This window comes from Vespa mandarinia, chromosome 19 (assembly GCF_050613455.1).
Source record: "Vespa mandarinia isolate Hongniang chromosome 19, ASM5061345v1, whole genome shotgun sequence".
NCBI classification, from domain to species: Eukaryota; Metazoa; Arthropoda; class Insecta; order Hymenoptera; family Vespidae; genus Vespa; species Vespa mandarinia.
In genome coordinates, this window is record NC_140828.1 from 517501 (window position 1) to 541080 (window position 23580).

The following is a 23580-nucleotide window of genomic DNA, read 5'->3' on the forward strand; positions in this document are numbered from 1 at the left end:
GGAGATATCAGCAAAGTTTATTAGCCTTCCCTTCCCTTAGCCCCTTTTACCCCTCCAATCCCCCTACCTCAACCTTCCCCTTTACCTACGTTTGGAAAAAAGTTTTAAATGGAACGTCGTAAGAAGATTTAAACGAGGTATACGCTCGAGTGATCGCGCGATCGACTATTTTTTTCTTTTTTTTTTTTTTATTTTTTCTTTTCTTTTTTCTTTTTTCTTACGGTCGTAAAAATTCCCGCGAGGTGTCGAGGAAATAACGCGGAAGGACACTTTCTCTCTCTCTCTCTCTCTTTCTACCCCTTTCGTAATAGTAGTAATAATAGATAGTACTTGACGTGTTCTATAGATAAAGGTAATGACATAAATCGATAAATCGTTTTAAATGTGAGAAAATTATCTCGTTTCATTATCTTTACCTTATCGTTCTTCTTTTCGATACGTTTTTCATGATTGAGAATTTCTCTAGGTCTACACTTCATCCTACAATCCTTTACCCCCCTTTTTTTTTTAACTCTTTAAGGCAAACTATTTTAAAGAGAAAATAATAACAAAAACAAATTACAGAGAATTTTTTTAAATATATATATGTATATACATATTTTTTTTTTTTTTTTTTTTTAATTATTGATTCACTTTGTCAATTAGATTCTCTAGATAAATATTTAATCGGCTAATCCATCTCTCTTAGACGCAATAAATTTCTGAAGCTAATTAGAAAACGATTTTTTTCCTTATTTCTCTTCTTCTTCTTTTTCGTTCTTTTCGTCTTATTTTTCTTCGTTGTCCTTGTACAGGATGTAGGATATCACGTGTTCGTTTTACGTTCTCTTACTACGTATATATACGTATGTGTATTCTTTTCACGTAACAGAACGCGTGCCGTTGCAATTCTTATGACGTAAATTGAATTAAGATACTAGGTAGTCCTGCCAGAAACTACAGAGAAAAAAAAAGAGAAAAAAATTGCACTTTTGTTTATTTCTTCCCTCCCCTTTTTTTTTTTTTTTTTTTTTTTTTTTTTTTTTTTTTTTTTTTTAGATTGTTTTCTTCTTGGTGTTTTCTTCTTTGATGTCTAAAGATAATGCAATTACAAGGAAAATATTTTTGAATACTATTTATGGAGGTTTTTTAAGCGGCAGCTATGTCCGATATTAAAAGTAGAAAAAATAAAAAAAAATTATACAATCTTCTACATAATAGAAATAGATATCCAATTAATATAATATTAATATTAATATTATAACAATATAATATTATATATAATATAATATTAATGTTCTAAAAAAATAATCTATATCTACAAATCTTATAAAAATCGAGATCATCGAAAAGATCGAGATTTTTTTATCGCTCGAATTTAGTTCTTTTCTTCTTTTTTTTTATATTTAGCTATCTATACTCAGATAAGCAATATCTAGAAGAGGAAGAAGAAAATAAAATAAAAAGAAATACGTAAGAAAGAACGAAAGAAGAAAAAAAAAAGAAGAAAGGATTGAAGAAGATATCGAGTTTAATGGCATTATGGGTACCATAGGAATCTCTTCCTCGGATGGCGGCCACAGATTTATCAGCACAAACGTTTTGTTCCCTCCGATGGATCCAAGAGAATGTAAGAGAAAGAAAGACAGAGAGAGAGAGAGAGAGAGTGGGCGATGGTAGGGGAAAGAGGAAAGGGGAGACGCGAGCCTCGTTCGCGTCCAGAAATTCAACGCAATAAAATGCAAATTTGATTCCGCACAATTTGGTTAAGCAGGCCCGGCTGCGTCCTCCTCTATCTCTCTCCCTCCTCCCACTCTCTTTCTCTCTCTCTTTTTGTATCTCTCTTTGTTTCTGTCCAACGTGAAGCTTTTAAATTCCATAGCGGTTTGCCGATTGCCATAAAACAAAGCCCCGGGTATCCGAAAAGCTTCGAACGGATGAAAACGAAACCGAAACGAAAAGCTCGCGGAGAATAACGGACAAACGACTCTCTCTCTCTCTCTCTCTCTCTCGCTCTCTCTTTCTCGATTTTTCTCTTTCTCTGTTTTTCTCTTTCTATTTCTCTCTTTTTTTCTCTCGTTTCTTTCTCCTCTTCGTTTCCCTTTCGACATTTTCACATCTCTTTTTCGGACTCATTCGACTCTCTCTCTCTCTCGCTCTCTCTCTCTCTTACTCTCTCACTCTCATCGGGCACGCATATCCGATGAAAAGAGTTAACAACGTATTGTGAAAAAAAATACAATGGGTACTCGTACGTGACTCTCTCATTCTCTCTCTCTCTCTCTCTCTCTCTCTCTCTCTCTCTCTCTCTCTCTCTCTCTCTCGTTCTCTAATTCTTTCTCTGTCTCTCTCACGGCTACGTGCGTTTGCGTCGAAAACTTTAACACACAATATCGCGAACAAGCGAACGAGCACAAGAGAAAGAGAGAATCCATCCTATGCGAGATCGTACTCGTGTCACGGCTTTTCCTCTATCTGTTCCCGTACTATTCGACCGGTTGATAGTTAGGGCGGAAGGGAGGGGGTTGAAACGAGGACAAAAAAAAAGAAGAAAAAAAAAGAAAGAAAAATCCTCCCCTTGAAAAATAGAACGAAAGAGAAAAAGAAGTGGAAGAATGATAAAGAGGAAAAAAGAAAGAAAGAAAGCAACCAAAAAAAAAAAAAGAAAAAAGGAGGAAAATAAATAAAAAAGAAATAAAAATCGAACGACCCCATCGCGTCGAGGGTTAAGCGCTAATACCCTTCCCGTCGTCGTCGTCCCTCGAAAACAGTAACGGAACGAATGATCATCGTGGAATATCCGTTGGGATACAAATCGATTGAAAAGTAATGTTTCTATCGGTTAAATCTCTTTTTTTATTTTTTTGTTTTTGTTTATGTTCGTTCTTTTTTTGTTTGTTTGTTTCTTTCTTCTTTTTTTATATCCTCTCTCTCTCTTTTTTTTTTTAATCAATAATAACGAACCGATCCTCGTTAGACATCGTTAGATTAATTATTTCTTAAAACTATCTAAAATATTCGGCGTTATTAAGGGAATAAACTTGAATCTCCGATGAAGCGTTATCATTTACGTACGAAGATAGCTCTATTACGAGTGATGGAATGATATGAGTTTTGGGGTATTACGGTGTGTACTCAGTTCTCAAAATTCAGTGTAGATAAATTCTCTCGAATGCAATCTTCTCTATGCATACGTTTAACGCGTTCGAAAAAGAACGAGAGAGTGAGAACGAGCTCACGCGAAAGAGAGAGAGAGAGAGAGAGAGAGAGAGAGAAAGAAAAATTGAGAGAAAGAGAGAGCAAAAATAAGAGAGAAAGAATGATAAAGAGAAAGAGAATCTCTCAACCACAGTTGACTATGTTTCCTATGTGTATCAAGAAAGACACATGAAAGTAAGAAGAATAGTTTCTCTTCCCGTTAAAGTGAATTTAGGCTCGTGCACCTGGTACAGGTATTCATGTATACATGTATTTATGTATGTATGTATGTACATAGTCAGCTTACAAAATTTGCCTAGCTTTCGATTCGATACACGTACGAGGAACGATTTAATTTAAGGGAATACGAAACACATACTTACACACATACATTTACATATCGTGTAAGTCGTTCTTTAACATTCGAGGATATATCGCCTCTCTCTCTCTTTCTCCGCTTCTCTATCTATCTATCTATCTATCCGTCTATTTATCGATTGTTCCTAAATTCGTCCTAGAAACGAATTGTTTTATTTTTTTCCTTCCTCGTATCGTCACGAATTCGAAAAAAAAAATACATGGATTTGAACTCTTTTTTGTCCTTTCCTTTTTCTCTCTCTCTCTTTTTTTTTTATTCATCGCACGTACTCGCAGATCGATTAGATTGAAATGTTATCGATCGTGCGAAAGGAGTTGTAAAATGTTAAAAAAAAAAAAGAAGAAAAAACCTATATATATATATATATATATGTGTATCGATAAAACGCTTATCTCTGGTTAACAAACCCCCGACGTAAACGTGTAAACGTTCGAAATTCCCTATGCTACTCTGCCGTTAACAAGTTTGCCCTCTGACCCTACCCTCTTTACCACCCTACCCTCACCTCCATCCCCACCTTGTCGTATCGTACCATTTCCTCTCTCTCTCTTTCTCTCTCTCTCTCTCTCTCTCTCTATCCATCTATCTATCTATCTATCTATCCATCTATCTGTCTCACTCTCTTGCACTCATCCTCCCTTTGTAATAGATGCAACGTTCTATAATTAATTTCAACCCTTCGGAGGATCCATTACCGCGTGCATTTGGTCCCACAGATATCATGACGACGATATACCGAGAGATCGGTCCATACGTAGGTGATACATACGATTTGTGTCCTCACACATATATATATATATATATATATATGTGTGTGTGTGTGTGTGTGTGTGTGTGTATAATCTATATAGAGAAATTATAACTAACTGTTTCAACCTGAATGCATTGACATTGTCACCAAACATAGTAAATACATAGATTTCCACCCTTCTATTGGGTTGGCAACTAAGTAATTGCGGGTTTGGCAACTAAGTGATTGCGGGTTTGGCAACTAAGTGATTGCGGGTTTGGCAACTAAGTGATTGCGGGTTTGGCAACTAAGTCGTTGCGGGTTTGGCAACTAAGTCGTTGCGGGTTTGGCAACTAAGTAATTACGGGGTTGGCAACTAATTGCGGGTTTGGCAACTAAGTCGTTGCTGATATCTGAATCCGCAATGACTGTTGCCAAACCCGCAATCACTTAGTTGCCAAAAGGATATTGTCTTGGCAACTAAGTCGTTGCGGATGTCTGAATCCGCAATCACTTAGTTGCCAAACCCGCAACGACTTAGTTGCCAAACCCGCAATGACTTAGTTGCCAACCCCGCAATCACTTAGTTGCCAAACCCGCAACGACTTAGTTGCCAAACCCGCAATCACTTAGTTGCCAAACCCGCAATCAATTAGTTGCCAAACCCGCAATCACTTAGTTGCCAAGACAATATTTTTCTGGCAACTAAGTGATTGCGGATTCTGACATCCGCAATGACTTAGTTGCCAAGACAATATATAATATTCCGTCACTTGTAATTATTATATGATAATAATTGTATAATAATTATTTACTTATTTATCTCCTCTCATCTTACCTATTAAACATACGTAAGCCTGGAATAATTAATTCATCGAATTATTATCAATCTTTGCATTATTTTCATGTTTCATTCTTTCTTTCTTTTATTTTATTTTTTTTTCTCTTAAAAACAAGAATAAAAATAAAAATGCTTCGACGTCAATAGAAAGATATATAATAAATGAACGAAACAAAAAAAAAAGATATAAATATTTAGACAGTATTCTTGATATTAATTTTTAAATATCGATAGATACCTCAGAAAGAGAGAATGACCGATATATATATATATATATATATATATATATCTTGTTCATTCATATAGAGTGGGAGAGAAAGAGAGAGAGATACGAATGAGATAAAGGAACAAGAATTTCGTAGCATTAAGGAAACTTATTGCATGGTTCAGACTGTAGTAGACAGTAGGCATTTGCCAGGAACCGCAGACTAATATCATCCGATCTACTTAATCCCCGAACCCTTTGGAACGTCAGTTAGCGGGGCTAGGTAATTAGCTAGGCCATCAACAAACAATGGATACCAATTTTGCCATGAGAATAATGGTTATACTTGGTAGTACTCTCACCTCTCCAATATCTTTCTCTCTCTCTTTCGCTTTCCTTCCTTCTCTTATCTGTACCAACCAGCTATCTCTTGTTCGTTCGAGCGTAAAGATCAAGAAATTAAGAAGATCATTGTTCCTGAATATTTCTTTTTTTTTTCTAATTTTCTATAATAAAAGGGGAAAAATCGAGCTCCGTCAAACAGGCTGAAAACGATTTCTCATTTTACTTAATCAATTTCTCTCTCTCTCTCTCTCTCTCTCTCTCTCTCTCTCTCTATCTCTATCTCTATCTCTATCTCTATCTCTCTTTCTCTTTCTGTGTGTGTTCGTGCAATGGAGTTCAACGTGAACAAACATTCTCGATTCGACTTTTTGTTTGAGCACGCACATTGATAATGCCGAGTGAGTCGAACTACAACTTCCTCTTGCACCCTCTAGCCCCTACACCCTGCCCCTGCGTCCTTATCAATCCTCTCTCTGTGGATTTCGGCGGTTTTTTTTTTTCATTTTTAGAGAATTTTCTAGCGAATCGAATGTAACGAAACATTGGCGAAATCCACGAGAATATTCAATTGTTCGATGTGTAATAGAGCGAAAAGGAAGGAAGACAAAAAAGAAAAAGAGAAATAGGGTTTTGGTAAGCTTGTTTAATTCTTTTTTTTTTCTTTCTCTCTCTCTCTCTCTGTCTCTTTTTTCTCTTTTTGCTAACACAATTCTTCGTCGATTGCCGTCGTTGTCGTCGGGATTGTTTTTATTTTCGTAAAACCGAAAAAAAGCGATATGTCGGTTCAGAATTAATAAAAGGGTTAATGTAGACAGGTAGGTAGGTAGGTAGACAAGTAGGTAGATAGATAGATAGGTAAATAGGTAGATACCTAGCTAGCCAAGTAAGAATTTGAAATTTTATGGTTGACGTTGAAGGTATCATACACGATAGGTGGGATTTACGGCGCGACGTTTCGTGGATTTACGATGCAACAGGCAACGACATGGACGTCCTCGAAGAGGACGAAAAGAGAGAGAGAGAGAGAGAGAGAGAGAGAGAGAGAGAGAGAGAGAGATAAAATAATGACGTTTCCTTTAGCGGATAGAGAAAATAGAAGAGACGTTTTAAAAAAATAGGAAAATGATCTCGACGTTATCATATTGAATTTCGTTCGAGGTATCCACTTTCACACGGCGGCAGGATGACATTCTCTTTCTCTCTCTCTATGTTTCTCACTTCATTTTCTTTCTCTTTCTATCCTCCTTGGCCTCCTAGCAGAATATTACATTCTTCCGGAAAACTTTCCGTCCTTCTTTTCTTCCAAAGATCCCACCAGCCCCAATCCCCACCTCCCGCGCCACCCCTTCTACTTTTCTCATCCGGTAAAATGAAATTCCTCGTTCAATTTGCCAGCCGGTGTGCGAATGCAAACTATCTTTGCAAAATCTGGATTAAAAAAAAAAAGAATAATAATAATAATAATAATAAATAAATATATATAAAGGAGAATGAAAGAACTGCCAAGAAAAGAGAACTGAGGAAAAAAGAGCAAGAGAAGGAGAGAATCGAAAAGAAAAAAAAATTGAAAAAAAAGAAACATAAAAGTAGAACCAAAGAAGGCAACTGTAAAAGAGAAGAACGGATAAAGATAACTGAACGGAAAAAAAGGAACGGGAAAGAAGTAATTGAACAAAAAAAAAAAGAAGGAATTGAAGCAAAAGAAAAGAAAGGAGAAAAAAGGAAAAGCAGAAAGGACCAAGTGGAAAAGGAAATGGTATAAAGCAGTAAAAAGAGAAGTAGAAAAAAAAAGAAGAAGAACAAAAGGAGAAGGATTCATAAGTGCGACATTTTAATTTTTTTCATTCCTCGTCCTTGTCTTCGTCTTCGTCCTTAGCGTGCCAATCCTACGCTTTTATTTCTAAATCTTTTTTTCCTCTCTCTTTCTCTCTCCTTCTCTCGATGATAAAGAAAAAAGGGAGAGAGAGAGAGAGAGAAAGAGAGAGAAAGGAAACTCGATATCCAGTCGGGCAATAAAATCGAACACCTTTCGTAAAAGCCGCCATAGTTTCGGGTCGAGTTATTTCCACGGTCTTTTCTCTCTCTCTCTTTCTCTCCTCGGCACACTCGTTAAGGTCGCGTGGGAGCCCGTGCAAACAATACCGGCTCCGATTTTAAAACGGAGCCTACAGTCTGCATATAACGTTCTCCTAAACTTTATTTCAAGGCAGCTACACAGCTTCAGTCAGCTTCAGTTAATACGGTTAATATCGAAACTAAGATTATGGTTTGTACGTATGTAACCGTGTGTCTATGTATATATGTACATATGTTATATGTTGTGTAAAAGCGTGAACGTTCGGTGTAACAAAAAGAGAGAGAGAGAGAGAGAGAGAGAATAAAGGGAAAATACTGCTATTACGTATACATATGTGTATGTACATGACCGTGTGTGTGTGTGTGTGTGTATGTGAGAGAAAGAGAGAGAGGGAGAGAGAGAGAATGAAATTTCTAGACGTTAACTTTCTCGATGAAATTCTATATCGCGAAATAACAACTCCGTAATACGTTCTCGTAAGTTCCGTACGAATTCTTGGCCGTTTAGATTGAATACGAGAGAGAGAAAGAGAGAAAGATACGATCTCGCGTGTGCGACCTTAACGAAGTTAAAGTTGAGATAATGTTGAACCATTACGACGAAAGTGTTTTAACGATTTAACTAAATACGAGTGTTTTCACCCGTCCACCACCCACCACTCTCTTTCTCTCTATTTCTATCTATAATATCTCTTTCTCTCTTTCTCTTTCGATTTCGTACGAGAATAATAATATCCTTCGAAATAAATTGTTTCTATAATTATTTTTATTCGTCTCTTACTTTCTTTTTTGTAAGGAAAAGGAAGAATAAAAGAGAGAGAGAGAGAGAGAGAGAGAGAGAGAGAGAGGGAGGGAGAGAGAGAGGAAGGGAAAAGAATATGGATCATGTATTTTTGTTCTTTTCTTTTTTAAGCTTATATGAAGGACTATATAATGATTAGATCGATTATGTCGTAATATGAACAGAAAGAGAGGACAGATATAGAGAGTGAAAGAGAGTGGCAACATAGTGATCTCACCCCCTGTTCACCCCATCCCTCCGTGCATCATCCGCTTTTAGACTTAAAATCTCAACGAAATCGGCTTCACGTTCTTATCCTTCAAAGTTCTGTCCTCTCTTTCTCTCTCTCTCTGACTGTCTGTCTAACTGTGACTGTCTGTCTTTGTCTCTCTTTCTATTTCTCTTTGCCTTCGCTATTTCTATCCTTTTCTCTCTTTCGCCTCTTTTCAGTAACATTGGGTTTACTTTAATACTCACGTAAGTACACGAAGTGCCGTATTTGGAGGTTGACTTCCTTTTTATCTTCGAGGCACCATTTTCTTTCAGGTTTCTTTTTTTTCTCTCTCTTTCATTAAAGAATTGCCCTCTTACCCTTATCCTGCTTTTTCTTTTCGATTCTCTAACCCTTTTTTCGATTACGTTACTGTAACTAATTTCTTCTTTTCTGTTTTATATCTTTCTCTTTGTCCTTTTTCTCTTTTCTTTTCCTTTGTCTTTCTTTCTCCCTTTTCTATCTTTTTTCTCTTTCTTTTCTTTTCTTTACTCCGTCTTAATTTTTTTGTTTATTATTATTATTATCATCAACATCATCATCATCATTATTTTTATTGTTGTCATTATTATCATTTTTTTTTAACCTCATCTTTCCTTGCTTTCAGGTAAGTTATATCGCATCTTTATCTTTCGAGACAACACGAATGCAGGCGGGATACATGAAAATGCAACCAAAGTTTATTGATGGGGTTTTGTCAAAGTAAGTTTTTTCATTGTTTTTTTTTCCCTGGTTGATGATGTTACCAGTTCGTTTCGTCGTTGGTAAACGTTATCGTGTCGGATAAAATCTTTTCAATTAAAAATTCGTTTACTTTCCATTATCGATTTTTCTCTTTTCTTTTCCTTTTTTTCTTCTTTTTTTTTTTTAATCTTTTCTTAGATATTGTGTATACAATATTTATATATATATATATATATATATATATATATATATATATTGATAGAGTTTTAGATAGCTTTTAGATAGTACTAAACTTATATTTTTCCTTATGAAAAAGAAAGAGAAAGAGATAGAGAGAGAGAGAGAGAGAGAAGGAGAAAGATTTTTCGTACGTCACGTTTTACCGATAACCACGGATGACGTAAGGGAAGCACGTGCAATATTATAAAAAAAGGGTCGGTGGAAAGGGAAATGCGTGTACGTATCCTGTATCCACATAACGTAATGCAACGTAACCTAACGTAACGTAACATAAGTAGGTATAAACCGACTAGTGTTTATATGCTTGTCTGTTTGTGTTTGTGCAAGTGTATGTGGGTTTGTATGAATGTGTAGTCGTACTTAAAGAAAGAGAGATAAGAAAATCGTACCTACTATCGGAAAAACGTCTACTATCGCCTTCGATTTGATTCTTATCGTTTTTCTTTCACTTTTCTTTACCTATTTATAAATATATATATATATATATATATATATATATATATATATATATATTTCTCTTTCACAAAGCATATTTTCAACCTTATCTCAACTCTTTACGTATAATTCGATTTCATTCTTTTCTTTTTATTTTCCTTTCTTTTTTTATTTGTTTCTTTCTTTTTTTTTACCTTTTCTTTTTTCTTTTTGTTTTTGTCGGACTTGAATCGAAAAAATATTTCCAACGAATTATTTATTTCTTTTATTCTTTTTTTCTCTTCTTTTTTTTTCTTATGTAGACCATGAAAAATCATGTAGGTTCTTATTTAAAAAAATAAAAGAAAAGAAAAGAAAGAAAGCAAGAAGTTACATAATATTTTTATCTCGAAATCTGATAACACTTGACGATATAATTTTTCTCGGTGAACGTCATGCTTTTATCCAGATAAAAATATGAAAAAAAAAAAAAAAAGAAAAAGAAACTGCATATTAAACAACAAATACATTTATAATAATAAATGAAAATTATTATAGGATTAAATTTATATAAGAGGAAAACGATATGAACGATTATTGTAACGTTTCGATTTTTATCCAATTAAATTCTTTAGTCCTTCTTTTTTCATTTTCGATTTCGATACGTCGATCGATAATTCATTCGTTATTATTATAAACTTTTGGATAATAAACGTAAAGCTAAGTGAGTATAAACGAAGTAATATTTTATTTCACATGCAGACTACGTTTTGTCGTCTGGAATACGTTAACGTCTTACGTTACGCGTTACGTTCACTCCTCTCTGATCCGATTTGGGAGGTCCCTAAGCTCTAAGATACGTATATGCTAAGAAAGAGAGAGAGAGATCTTTAGGGACGACTATTAAGGGTAACTTCTCGTCCTACACGAAATTTTCTTTGCAAGGTTAGAGCGTTGAAATTAATCTACTCTTCGTGAAGTAATAAATTAATTTAAAAAGAAAAATGAAAGGAGAAAACGAACATACACATATATTAATATTTAAAGTAATATGATTTAATATTATATTTATATATTAAATTATAACGTTAATTATTTATATTACAATATTATATAAATATAATATTATAATTCATATTATAAAAATATTTATAAATAAATAAATATATACATATATATATTATATATATATTTATAAAATCGTTTAGCTGATGTTAAATGTTCTCTCTCTCTCTCTCTCTCTCTCTCTCTCTCTTTATCTCTTTCATGATTTAGGAAACAGTCACGTCGTCCTCGTTTTCATCTTCGTTTCTGTCCTTCTCGTGTGTGCATAGACACGCATAGTGAATGGAATTTGCTTAACCTGTTCCCTCTATCTCTATCTCTCTCTCTCTCTCTCTCTCTATTTCCCGCGGAATTTCATTTTCCAAGCCATCCAGTATCCTCCTTCTCGCCTTCATCCTTCTTTTTAAACCCCCTTTTGGGAGACAAGTGCCTACTTCTCTCTCTCTCTCTCTCTCTCTCTCTCTCTCTCTCTCTCTCGCTCGCTCGCTCGCTCGCTATCTGTCTCTGTCTCTCTATTTCTGTCTCCTAAAGACTCGGTTATGTCACAATTTGCTCGCTGACACTTGCAATTCATCGCGATCGTCAACTACGATAATTCTGTTTCTCTCTCTTTCTCTCTCTCTTTCTTTTTGTCTTTCACATTCTTTATCTTCATTATCCCAACGCGTATGTTATGCCAAATAATCGATAAGAATGAAAAATCATGATAGAACGATAAACATTAAAAACGTACAAATATCTATGAACGTGAATTTTTATATCCATTCATGTTGAATAATTTTAATCAATTATCTTTGGATATTTTTTGCTTTTCCCTCCCCCATCCCTTTCTTTTATATTTATTTATTTCTCTTTTCATTTTTGAAATTATCATCTTTTCTATCAAATATCGAAAATCTTATTTAATAATCGATAACTATGAAAAAATTTCGAGGACGAATAATAAATGTTAGATGAAACGTATAAATAAAACGTTAATTATATAAATTAATATAATTTAACAATATAGTAATAAAATTTTACAGTAAAATAATTTCAATGGAATAATTTTAATTGACTTATTTGGATATTTAGTACATTGAGCTTTTTTCTTATTAATTCGTAAGTATCGTTAAATAATCGATAACAATGAATAATCGAAATCTAACGATAAACGTTTAATGTATAATGATCTAAAATTGAATACCTAATTAAAACTAAATTATATGGATCTATTAAATTATATTAAATCGTGCGGAATAATCTTAATTAATTATTCTCGCAAAAATTCAAATAAATTCGAGTTCGATCGATAAACATAAACACAATATCTAAAAACACAAAATATATAAAATCATTACGAATGATCATTAATTAATTATCTTTCAATTTAGTTATCTATCAAATCTAATATTTTACAATATAATAATCTGATAAATATAGAAATAAAAAAAAAAGAAAAAAATTCCTTAAATAACATCTAATCATTAATCAATAACCCACTCCATTTAGTCATCGTCATCACATTTATTTATCTATGTTCATCAAATCCAGAAACTTTCGTCGTTATGCATTTCTATTATAATACCCACTATATCGTACGTTAAATCGAAAGTTGAATCATAATGGACTATTATGAAATCATTAATCTGTTAATGGATCGGGTTACCAACGAAATGAGAGGGATGGATTGAAACTATGTCCACGCCTTCGTTCTTCAAGTTCTATCGTTTTGCGCTCTTCTCGTGGTGGGTGAATTCATCCCCCATAAACACCGCGAATGAAAGCCATGAACCGCCTGCCTTTCCTCTCTAATCCTCCCATCCCTCCTTCTTGTCCACCCCTTTCTATCTTTCACAGTATCTCTCTCTCTCTCTCTCTATATATATATATATCACTATCTCTATCTCCTCCCTCAATTCGGATTCGTCATGCGTGACCGAACGGAAACTGCGTAATCTGCGTAATACCCGTAACATGCCATTATGTTATTACGCCGGGGTGTTTCGCGCGTTCATTCACAATGTCGAACGTCACGTGAATGTTGAACGTTGAATGTTCAATGTTGAACGTATGAAATGCGTACGTACACGCGTATAGGTATATAGGCCCCTTCTATATTATACGTATTTATGTATGTATGTATGTATGTATGCATGCATGTATGCATATACAATATATGGATAACATAGAGGAACTGGATGACGCGTCGAGTGAGGTATTAAAAGGCTCTTAACCGTTCGTAGAAATATTATGGGGGTTGTGAAGTATCAAAGTTGTAGTACAACGTTTCACTTCGCGGACGCTCTAAACACAGAGACAGAGAGAGAGGGGCGAGGGGAGTGGAGGAGATAAAAAATATTTCGAAGGGAAAAAAAGAAAAGGAAAGAAAGAAAAATTAAAAAATAAATAAATAAAACGAAAGCAAAAAAAAACAGAAATAAATAATTAAAAGAGAAGCGAATACACGGGATTTATTTTTTTGCATCGCTTTTTTTTTTTTTTTTTTTTTTTTAAGAATATAAATTTGTCTTTTAATATTCGAACAAACGTAATCAACCACATTTTCGATTTAATATCTCATTATAGTACTCTATCATTTATTCTCTCTCGTATAACAAGATCTTTCAATAAATATGTGTGTGTGAGTTATTATCATTATTATCATTCCACTCTAGCGTTCTCATAAGCGAATGCTCGAAGCGTGACCGGTTTCAATGTATAGAAAGAGAAAGAGATGGAGAATATTGGTGGGTTCGATCGATTGTCATCAAACGATTCAAGCTTCTCTCTCTTTCTTTCTCTCGACGTGCCAACGAGGAAACGCGCGAGGTATCGAAACGTAATATCGAGAGAACAAGTTGGAAAGTTATTTGCTGTCTCCTATCCTTTTCTAACGTATATATACGTCTATGTGAGTATAGACTTTCCTTCTATATAGTGGCTACCTTATATGGTTGGTGTCTTCTAACGTTTCACAACTTTTAACGAACAAATCTATTGTTCCTTCTATTTGTCTCTTTATCTATTGCTTTTATTGTTAGGATGCCAGCAAATTTTTTTCTGTTCTTTTTTTGTTCTTATCTTTTTCCTGTTTTTTTTTTTTTCGAACGAAACTACGACACATTTTTTGTGTAAGGAAAGAATGAATGAAAGAATTTCTATACATATATATATATATATATATATATATATATATATATATATATATATGCATACTTACTCATTAATAATTAATTTATCATACAATTACTCGTAGAATTTATATCTTCTTTTTGCTCCCTTTTGAACTTTAGCGTAATGTGAAAATGAATTTTAAATTTCAAGCATCGTCATTATCTAGTTACATTTTCATCCATTGTTGAAGACAATGAATCTCATACTTTGTTACATCTTAATTAAATAGCAAATTACGTCGAGAAAACTATAATGAGAGAGATGGATAGATAGAGATAAATAATGGATAGACGGAGAAAGAGAAAGATAGAGAGAGAGATAGAGGGAGTGAGATAGAGATAGAAATTCTCCCGTTAGTTGTTAAGCATACGCACGAATTCCGCAGAAGATTGGCCGCCAAGGATGCCGAAGGATATTGAAATCCTTTATTATAGATAGTAAAGTAGATCCCTTTAGATTGATGGTTTAAGGAAAACTAAACTTGATAAATTTCGTACGTGATCATGTTACATTAACACTATCTTAAACTATTCGAATTAATTTAAAGGTCATGGACATTGTTAAAAAAAAAAAAAAAATAGTAGAAAGAGAAAGAAATCTTATTGAAAGTTTCTCTCGAGATTTTAATAAATGTTTTCGAAAATCTCGTTTATTTCGAAACTTCATTATTTATTTTGATATATATATATTTTTTTTTTAACATTTCAATAATTTTTTTCTCTAACGAAAAAACATTTTATTAACTTATTATAAATCTCTCTCTCTCTCTCTGTCTGTCTGTCTGTCTGTCTGCCTGTCTGTCTGTGTCTCCATTTCTCTTTGGTCCCTTTCGAAAGTAAAATACGAGTTATAATTAATTTGTTAGAAACGAAATTAGCGTCGGAACCGAGTGAAAGGGAGCATTCGAAATATCAATTAAAGATGTTAAGAGTATGAAAGAGATAGAGAGTTATATAGAGATAGAAAGATATATATATATATATATATATATATATATATATATATATATACATAGAAAGAGAAAGAGGGAAAAAAAATCTGGTGCAGTAGCGAACGTCTTTTCGCAGTCAGCCACGAACATTTATTTCGCTTTAAGGGTCATGCTCGCGCATCAGAGAAAGGTAGGTGCCACTCTCTTCACCCTCGAGACGCAATTATTTCTAATTACTTCACGTCGTCTCTCCAGGCGCTCTTCGACGACGACAGAGAACGAAAAATGGTCAGAGAGAGATAGAGAGAGAGAAGAGAAAGAGAAAGAACGATGCACGTAAAGACTCGCTAGAGATTCGCACAGGGGGCTCGTTTTAAGGGTCGATCCAACACAACCCCTTTTACCGTGACGATACGCGTTAGGGCACACGCGCGTTTATCGAAGCGCGTAAACTTTGTCTCTCTCTCTCTCTCTCTCTTTCGTTTTTTTTCTTGCTCGCTCGCTCTTGCTCTTTTTGCCTTTTTTTAGTGTTAACCTCAAGGTTATTTTGTAAAGGCGTCGAAGCACCGTTTTTTTCTCTCTCTCTCTTAGAAATACTCATTAGGATGAATAATTAAAAAGGGAAAGTTTTAAGGAAGGGGCGAGAAAAAATGAAAAAAATTAAAAATAAATGAATAAATAAGTAAATAAATAAATAGAAAATGGAAAATAATTCAGAAAGCAATATATCGTTGTGATAATGTCGATCTCAAACATATCGCGACGTAAATTTTTTTTTTGTTTTAATAATTTTTTCTTTATTTTGTCATTGAAAGAAAATGAATAGAGTGACATCACAGCTTCCAACTTTCCACGACGTTACTTTTTACATAGATATATTATTTACACACACGTGCCATTTAAAGATGAAAGTATGTGAAAAGTAAAAGAAGAGGGAAAAAGAGGGAGAAAGAGAGAGAGAGAGAGAGAGAGAGAGAGAGAGAGAGAGAGTGTGAGTAGAGATGGGTGAGAGAAGGGAAGAGTTTCTTTACACTTTGCTCAAGGAGTCGAAAAGTAATTATCGCGAGATTCTCCTTTCGATTTCTCGAAGGAATGAAGCTAATGAAATCTTATGATCAAAAGCCACCAGTTAGCTCCGCCTATCTCACAGCGCCAAAACTTTCGTAAAGTTCAAGAGATTTATGACCGATCTTACTTGGTAAATGGGTGCAACATTACCCTATGGATTTTACATAATTAAAGAGCCTCAACTCTTTGCAATTAAAATAATAGTAATTATAATAATTTTATAAAATATACATCACAAGATTTCTTTGTGTCCCTTAAGAACCGCCTGTTTAACAAAAAAGAAAACAAAATTAATAATTATGATGATGATGATCATAATTTTATATATATATGACAATGATGATGATGTTGATGATGATGATTTATAAACACAATTATACTATATAAATAATACATCAAGTAATAGAAAAAAAAAATTATAAGTTATTCTATTACGACACGCTATAAATACTACAGATATATATCGAATATATTATTTAAAAAAATATATATATATAAATTATATAGATATAATAAAACGAATAGATAAAACCAATGAAATATGAAACAGACAAAACATCAGACTGACGATCCAAGATAAAATACAATGGGGGTTTACTTATATCATAGACATAGCAATCCCTATAGATAGAATCATAACAGATAGAAAATAAAAAGTAAATACACACACACACACACACACACACACATATATACATATATATTGTCTAGCAGACAAAAATAGAAAAAAATTTAGAAAAACTACACGCGTTGTAATTTCGATCACCGTAATAACAAATAAATCATGTATAATATTTCAACATCTATTGATTCTAAAACATTAATTCTATTTTATTTTATTCGATTTTGATTCTTTATAAAGAACAGAGTAAAAAAAATGATAACATTCGATCGGCGGCGCTATGCAACAAATAATATTTATTTCAATGTATATATATATATATGTATATATACGAATACACGTGGACCAATTGAGGATGTTGAGGAAAGACTAATTCTGATTGTATCGATAGAAGTAAATGTGTATATGTATTAGTTTCGAAATTCATTTTCTTCTGCCACTTATCTCTATACCAGACAAGTTTCTCCAAGTATTAGACAAAAACAAAAAAAAAAGAAAAGAAATAGAAAAGAAAGAGAGAGAGAGAGAAAGAGTGAATATAGGCCGTAGAGAAAGTAGAAAATGGTATCTACGTATTCACCCTATCTTTATCCCCCTTTTCGAACGACCCTTGCCTTTATAAAGGCAAGTTCGTATAAAACTCTCGAGGGACTTCCTGGGTCCAGTATTCCCGAGGGATGATGTAGTTCGGTACGAAACTGCTGATAGCATCCTGGGAAAAAGCAGAGTTGCCCCTTCACGAATCTACTACGTAACATTTCTTTCGTTCTTTCTTTCTTTCTTTCTTCTTTCATTTTTCTCTTCCACCCATTTTTTCATCGCCTTTTGCTACTTCTAATTTTTTTCTATTTCACTTTTCTATTTCATTATCTTTTACAATTTCTTTATCGATTATATTATTTTTTTTATCGGTTACTTATTCTTCCTAAGTTACTTTAAGTTACTTATTTTATTGTATCATATTTACCAATACATATTATAATAATTATTATTATTATTACTATTGTCATTATCTAATAATATTAATTTATATTAGGATTAATTTATATACATATATATATAATATTAATATAATTAATAATTATTATTATTCAAAATCGTTATAATTCTCACGATGTTTCTTATATTCGATTTAATTGCATCTAAAGTTACGATATAATAATAACAACAATAACATTATTACTATTATTTTATTATCATTATCATTATCATCATTATATCATCATCATTATTATTATTAATAATATTGATCGTTGTAATTCTCTTATCGACGGTTTTTTTACATTCCAGTAATATTTTTAGATAGTAAAATGAAATGGCAAATAAAAAAAAAAAAAGTGTCTCGTACCATATCCTACCTCTTTCTCTCTCTCTCTCTCTCTCTCTCTCTCTCTCTCTCTCTCTCTCTCTCTTTTTCTGTCTAGATATAGTAGCTCCCATCATTCTTCTCTACAATTCCCGTTCACCATTTTCAACCTTTTTGTTCTCCTTCCTTCCTTCCTTCCTTCCTTCCGTTCAGCGAGGATGCCAACTTTCAATATTGGCTTTGCCACGGGAAACTTTTGGCACGGTCGGGGGACAAGTGTCAGCTCGAACGGATACGAACCAAACCGGATACTTAAGCGCGATTGAGTATCCGCTGACTATAGACCGCTGACTGTAAAAAGACGTCTTCTACGAACCACCCCTTTAAGATTGATTCCGATTTAAACGATTTCGCACCGGTAAAAGTTTGTTTTTAAAGCTGACATTTTAGTTTGTTTCTTTTATTTTATTTTATTTTATTCCCTTTTTTTTCTTTTTTCTTTTTTATAATTGTTATCTCTCTCTCTCTCTTACTAAAACTTTCTTATAACTTCCATCAATCGCGAGAATATTAATTCTTTTTTCTTCGAACGTCTATTAACGTGTACATCCAGTATATCCACGTAGATGATAATACATATATATATATATGTGTGTGTAACTACTACATTGTTCACGCTTTTATTGCTCCATGAGTTACATTTCGGTAGAACGTCCATCGTTCTTATCGCTTTTAACGTTCACCCGAGATACATTATACCGAAAATATATTTCGTTTAACGGGAGCCAAAAATCGAGAACGACCGATGCAATTTCAAGTATTTATTATTATACCTATATATATTTATATACACATATACACACACATTTATATAGATTTATACAATATATAAAATATATATGCAATTTATGTGTATACTCATACATATATACATATATATATATATATCCACGTGTAAGTAGATTAAATCGCAGACTACTAATAATCGTACACATATATATATATATGTTCACATTATTTTTTTTTCTTCTTTCTTTTTTCTTTTTCTTATTTCTTTTTATGGTACCCATCATTACCAACGATTTTCTCGCGTTCGTCTTTATTTAACAATATCATCAGTATCTTTTGACCACACTTTTATCTCCATCACAAGAGAATTCTTTACCCTTCTCCTCCCACCCATCTCCCTTCTTCACCCATCACCATGTTCACCATTATCAAGTTCTTATCGTTGGTTGAGCTTCGAGAAGTGAGCACTGAAAGGAAGATTGCTGATCGTCCGATAAAGGCACACGAATTTGGCTTTGGTTTCTTTTTCTCTCTCTCTCTCTCTGTTTTTTATTTTATTTTTTTTTTCGATATCCATTTACCCAACCCATTAATTTTATCACACCATCCTTTGCCCCTCCCCCCACCCTTCGTCCCTTCCATCTACCACGGTCCTCATATCTTCGTATTTGAGAACTGTTCGTTCGAAATTCAATCCTGTTTAATCGCGAATCAAACAACGACGATGATAATGATATGATAACGTCCAATTTGTAGAAGAAAAATAATCGAGAGATTAGGGCTGAAAGAATTTCACGTTTGATAAGGCTCAATCGATAAACCGGCTCTATTTTTTTTTTTTTTTTTTTTTTTTTTTTTTTTATAGAGAGATCAGTAGAGCAAATTTGGGGTTGAACAATAATAATTAATAACAATGATATTAATCGTAAGAGGGCCGACAGTAAACGAAAAAAAAAAGGAGAGTGATGTGATATCGATCAAAGGTGATAAACAATATTACAATGGCAATAAAAAATGGCAAACCGATGAAAGGAGGAACGAAATGGAGCGAAGGTGTGAGGGAAGAAATAATTTTGAACGATAAGAATAGCGCGGGAATAAAGTCCCATGCTCGATTTACTTGAGGTTCTTCAATTTCTCTTGGAAGCCGTATATATTATCCTAACCACGGAATCGACCACTCAAACCGCGTTCCGCGTTTCACGTTCCGCATTCCGCATTCCGCATTGGTTAACGGAGAAACCAAAGAACAACGAGAACAACTTGATTGGGTGATGACCTATACGAGATCGTTTCAAGTGTTACGATCGATGATTAAATTTCATCTGTTTATCGTCGTGACCCTGGGGATAGGTGGGTGGAAAGAGGAGAAAAGGAGAAGGGGTGAAAAGAGGATGAAAAGGGAGGAAATGGGTGTTGGGATCAGGGTGAACCATGGAATATTAGTCTCAGAGGTATAGCACGTTCTTTCCTTTCCCCATTTCCTCTCTACACCCCCTACCTACTCCCTCCCCCACCCACTCATAATGCGAATGAATCGTCGTCTCGTGAGAGTCACATTGAACACGCGTGCCGCGATCGTAAATTCACGAGTTAGTTTAATAAACAGCGTTTCCCAAACTACGTTTCGCTTAATACCACGGAGAGTCAATGTAATAAGGGTGGTTTGCGTAGAAAAAGAATTATGATAAATTAATATCCCTTTAATCGTTCCTTTTCTTTTTTTTTCACCTCTTCTTCTTTTCTTTTTTCTTCTTTTATCGTTGTTGTTGTTGTTTTTCCTCTCTTGTATCATCTTCACGTATCTCTACGTAATTCTTAATTCGAGAATGAATGTCTCGTTTGGTTTTTCTTCAATCGTTTTATATTTTCATTATAAAAAAATAAGGATATAAAATTATATAAGAAGAAAAAGGAAAAGAAAATAATAGAAAAATAAAAGAAATCGCTCGATCGTTTCGTATTTAAAAGGAAATTATTAATCGATCGTCGTTTAAAAACAAAATGTAATATGCGTGGCTTTAAAGAAATGTAATGGAGTCGTGCCAAATTTGCGAATGAGTGGATAATAGAAGTAGAATTGGTAGGGATTACAAGGTAGGGGTGTGGCGGCGGTGGGGTGGGGATTGAGGGGGTATGTTAAATGGCAGAAAGCGGAAAAAAGAACAACGCAAGAGAATAGACTTTTACGATTGTGGAAGAGTAGGGGAGAGGGGAGGAAATTTTGTTCGTGGCACTACTACAACTAGATCATTGGTCGCTCGACTAGGGAATTTCGAGCTGAGGGGTTGATGGTTATGGGTGAGAGAGCGGTAGGATGGGTGCTATGACGTGGCTCAAACGAGCTTAGCTTTGTACGAATCCCTGAAATGAGATGAGAGAAGAGTATTGGAGAGGAGCGGGGAAGAGAGGAGAGGAGGGAACCCCAAGCGTACTCGTTTTAATAATGTTCCTCATTGGCCGTTCCTAACACTGTGTGTAATGTTAACCTCCAAGCGGACGAAGCAGACCGATTAGTTCCTGATATTATGCGGTTGTCCTGTTGTAAGGATATCTGGAAATAAAAAGAGAAAAGAAAATAAGTTAATGAAATATATTTCATTTGTTTTTTTTTTTTCTATTATGTTAAGTAAGAATCGTAAATGTTCGTAAGAAATATTTATGAATATTAGAAATTGTATCTTAGGTAATCATATCGTTGATTTTATGACGGTTGGATCTTAGAAAGTTCTTGGAAGATATTAAATATGGTGGTTGCTCCCATGAAATAGATTTCTCAATACTTAGTTGATTTTATATTAAGATACAGAGATAAATATATAAAATGTGATTTTATTATATACATGATATATATATATATATATATTGTACGTAATTTTAACTTTAAATATACAATTTAATGAAATATAATATAATATATATTATTATTGTATAACATATATTATAAATAATATTATATAATAATTATAATTATTATATATAATTTTATATACTATATAAGATATATAATATAATATTCTCCTCTCTTTCTTGCGAAACGAGTTATGGCTTACGAGAAACAGCTTGGTCTCGAAACTGCGAGCTTTGAGCGATCTTTCAAGCGTGACCTGTCGCTCAAGTTAAGTTCAGCTCGAATAAACCGGCGAATTACAAGGTCTTAGGGCGATGAAAGCGTTTAATTCAACGCCGAGAAGACCAGCCGAACGTGCAGATGGTTGGGATGGTTCTTTACCGCTTGTTCCTAAGCTTTACCACCCTTTGAACAACCCTCTCTCTCACTTTCTTTTTCTTTCTCTTTCTTTCTCTCTCTTTTATTCTCTTACCCTGTCATTGACGTTAAAAGCCAAAATATATATCTAAACATAATTATTTTCTATTCAATTAACACGTCCATCTAATAATTAATCTAATATATATATATATATATATATATATATATATATATATAAAATACATAAAAATAAGAAAAATCAAATTAGACGTGCGAATGCATTCTTATGGAGGTTTACGGGATTAATTCGTACCTTAACGAGTATTAATTATCCGAGAAATGATCTAACTCAACTTGTTAAATTTCAAATAACACACGTAACTATGTATGCACATACGTATGTACATACATAGGTAACAAACGATTATATACGGTGGCGTAAAGCAACACTATCGAGATTTATTGGCGACACATGTTACGTGTCTGTCAGTTTTCATCCTCTAATCTAACCATCTATGTCGGTATTTATCCAACCATCTATCTATTTCTCACAGGCTAGATCGGTCTTTCACTTTCACTTTCAATGACAAATTAAATGAGATTAATCGTTTTGTCGACGTAAATTCGATTAAAGCTGGATGAAACGAGATAGAGATAGGTAGATATTTAGTTAGAGAGAGAGAGAGTGAGAAAGAAGTTGAGAGGAGGATTAGAGAAGTGGGAAAGGGTGATTCTGTTCATTACTATGTCCAATGGAGATCACGTAACGCTCAACTGAATGGAAAATTTTCGTCTGCAATATAACGACAAATTTTTGTTTAAAAATCCCGTAGAGATAATTCGAGTCACGAAACGAAATATCGCATTGTTTCGTGTGTGTATGTGTATGTGTGTGTCTACGTGTGAGTGTGTAATCAAGGCAAAAGAGGGAAAATCGTTTCCCTCTTTCTATGCCTGATTAATAATGGACCTACCATATACATAGGTATATATGTATATATATATATATATATATATATATATATATATATATATGAATGTATTTATGTATCGACCGAATCACGATTGGAATTTGTTCGTTAAAATTATGTTTCGCGATTTCTCGTTTAATTATTTATCTTTTTTACCAACTCGTTAGGTTATCGTACCTTTTTGATAGTTATTATTAGATCTGATAATTAATATCGTTGCTTATGATTTTTTCTTCTTTTATTTCCGTACATAAAAGTGATGGTTGATCGGTAAATTAAAAAGAGGTCGATTGCGAGTGTCTATCCAGTGAGAAAATT

At 33.7% G+C, this 23580-nt stretch overlaps 1 protein-coding gene across 5 annotated transcripts in view; it reads left to right on the plus strand.

Moving 5' to 3' along the window:
* The window catches only part of Ror (tyrosine-protein kinase transmembrane receptor Ror), a 188181-nt gene that overhangs the window by 88598 nt on the left and 76003 nt on the right, over positions 1-23580 (plus strand). The window contains exons 1-2 of one of the 5 annotated variants that reach the window (XM_085662809.1): positions 1567-1609; positions 9413-9507. The exons of 3 other annotated variants lie outside the window; for them this stretch is intronic. In XM_085662809.1, the coding sequence (XP_085518935.1) occupies positions 9492-9507 (16 nt within the window). In that variant the 5' untranslated portion in view covers positions 1567-1609; positions 9413-9491. Of the gene's footprint in view, positions 1-1566; positions 1610-9412; positions 9508-23580 lie in introns of those variants that run through there. One more of the 5 variants, XM_035884908.2, reaches the window with a different exon arrangement.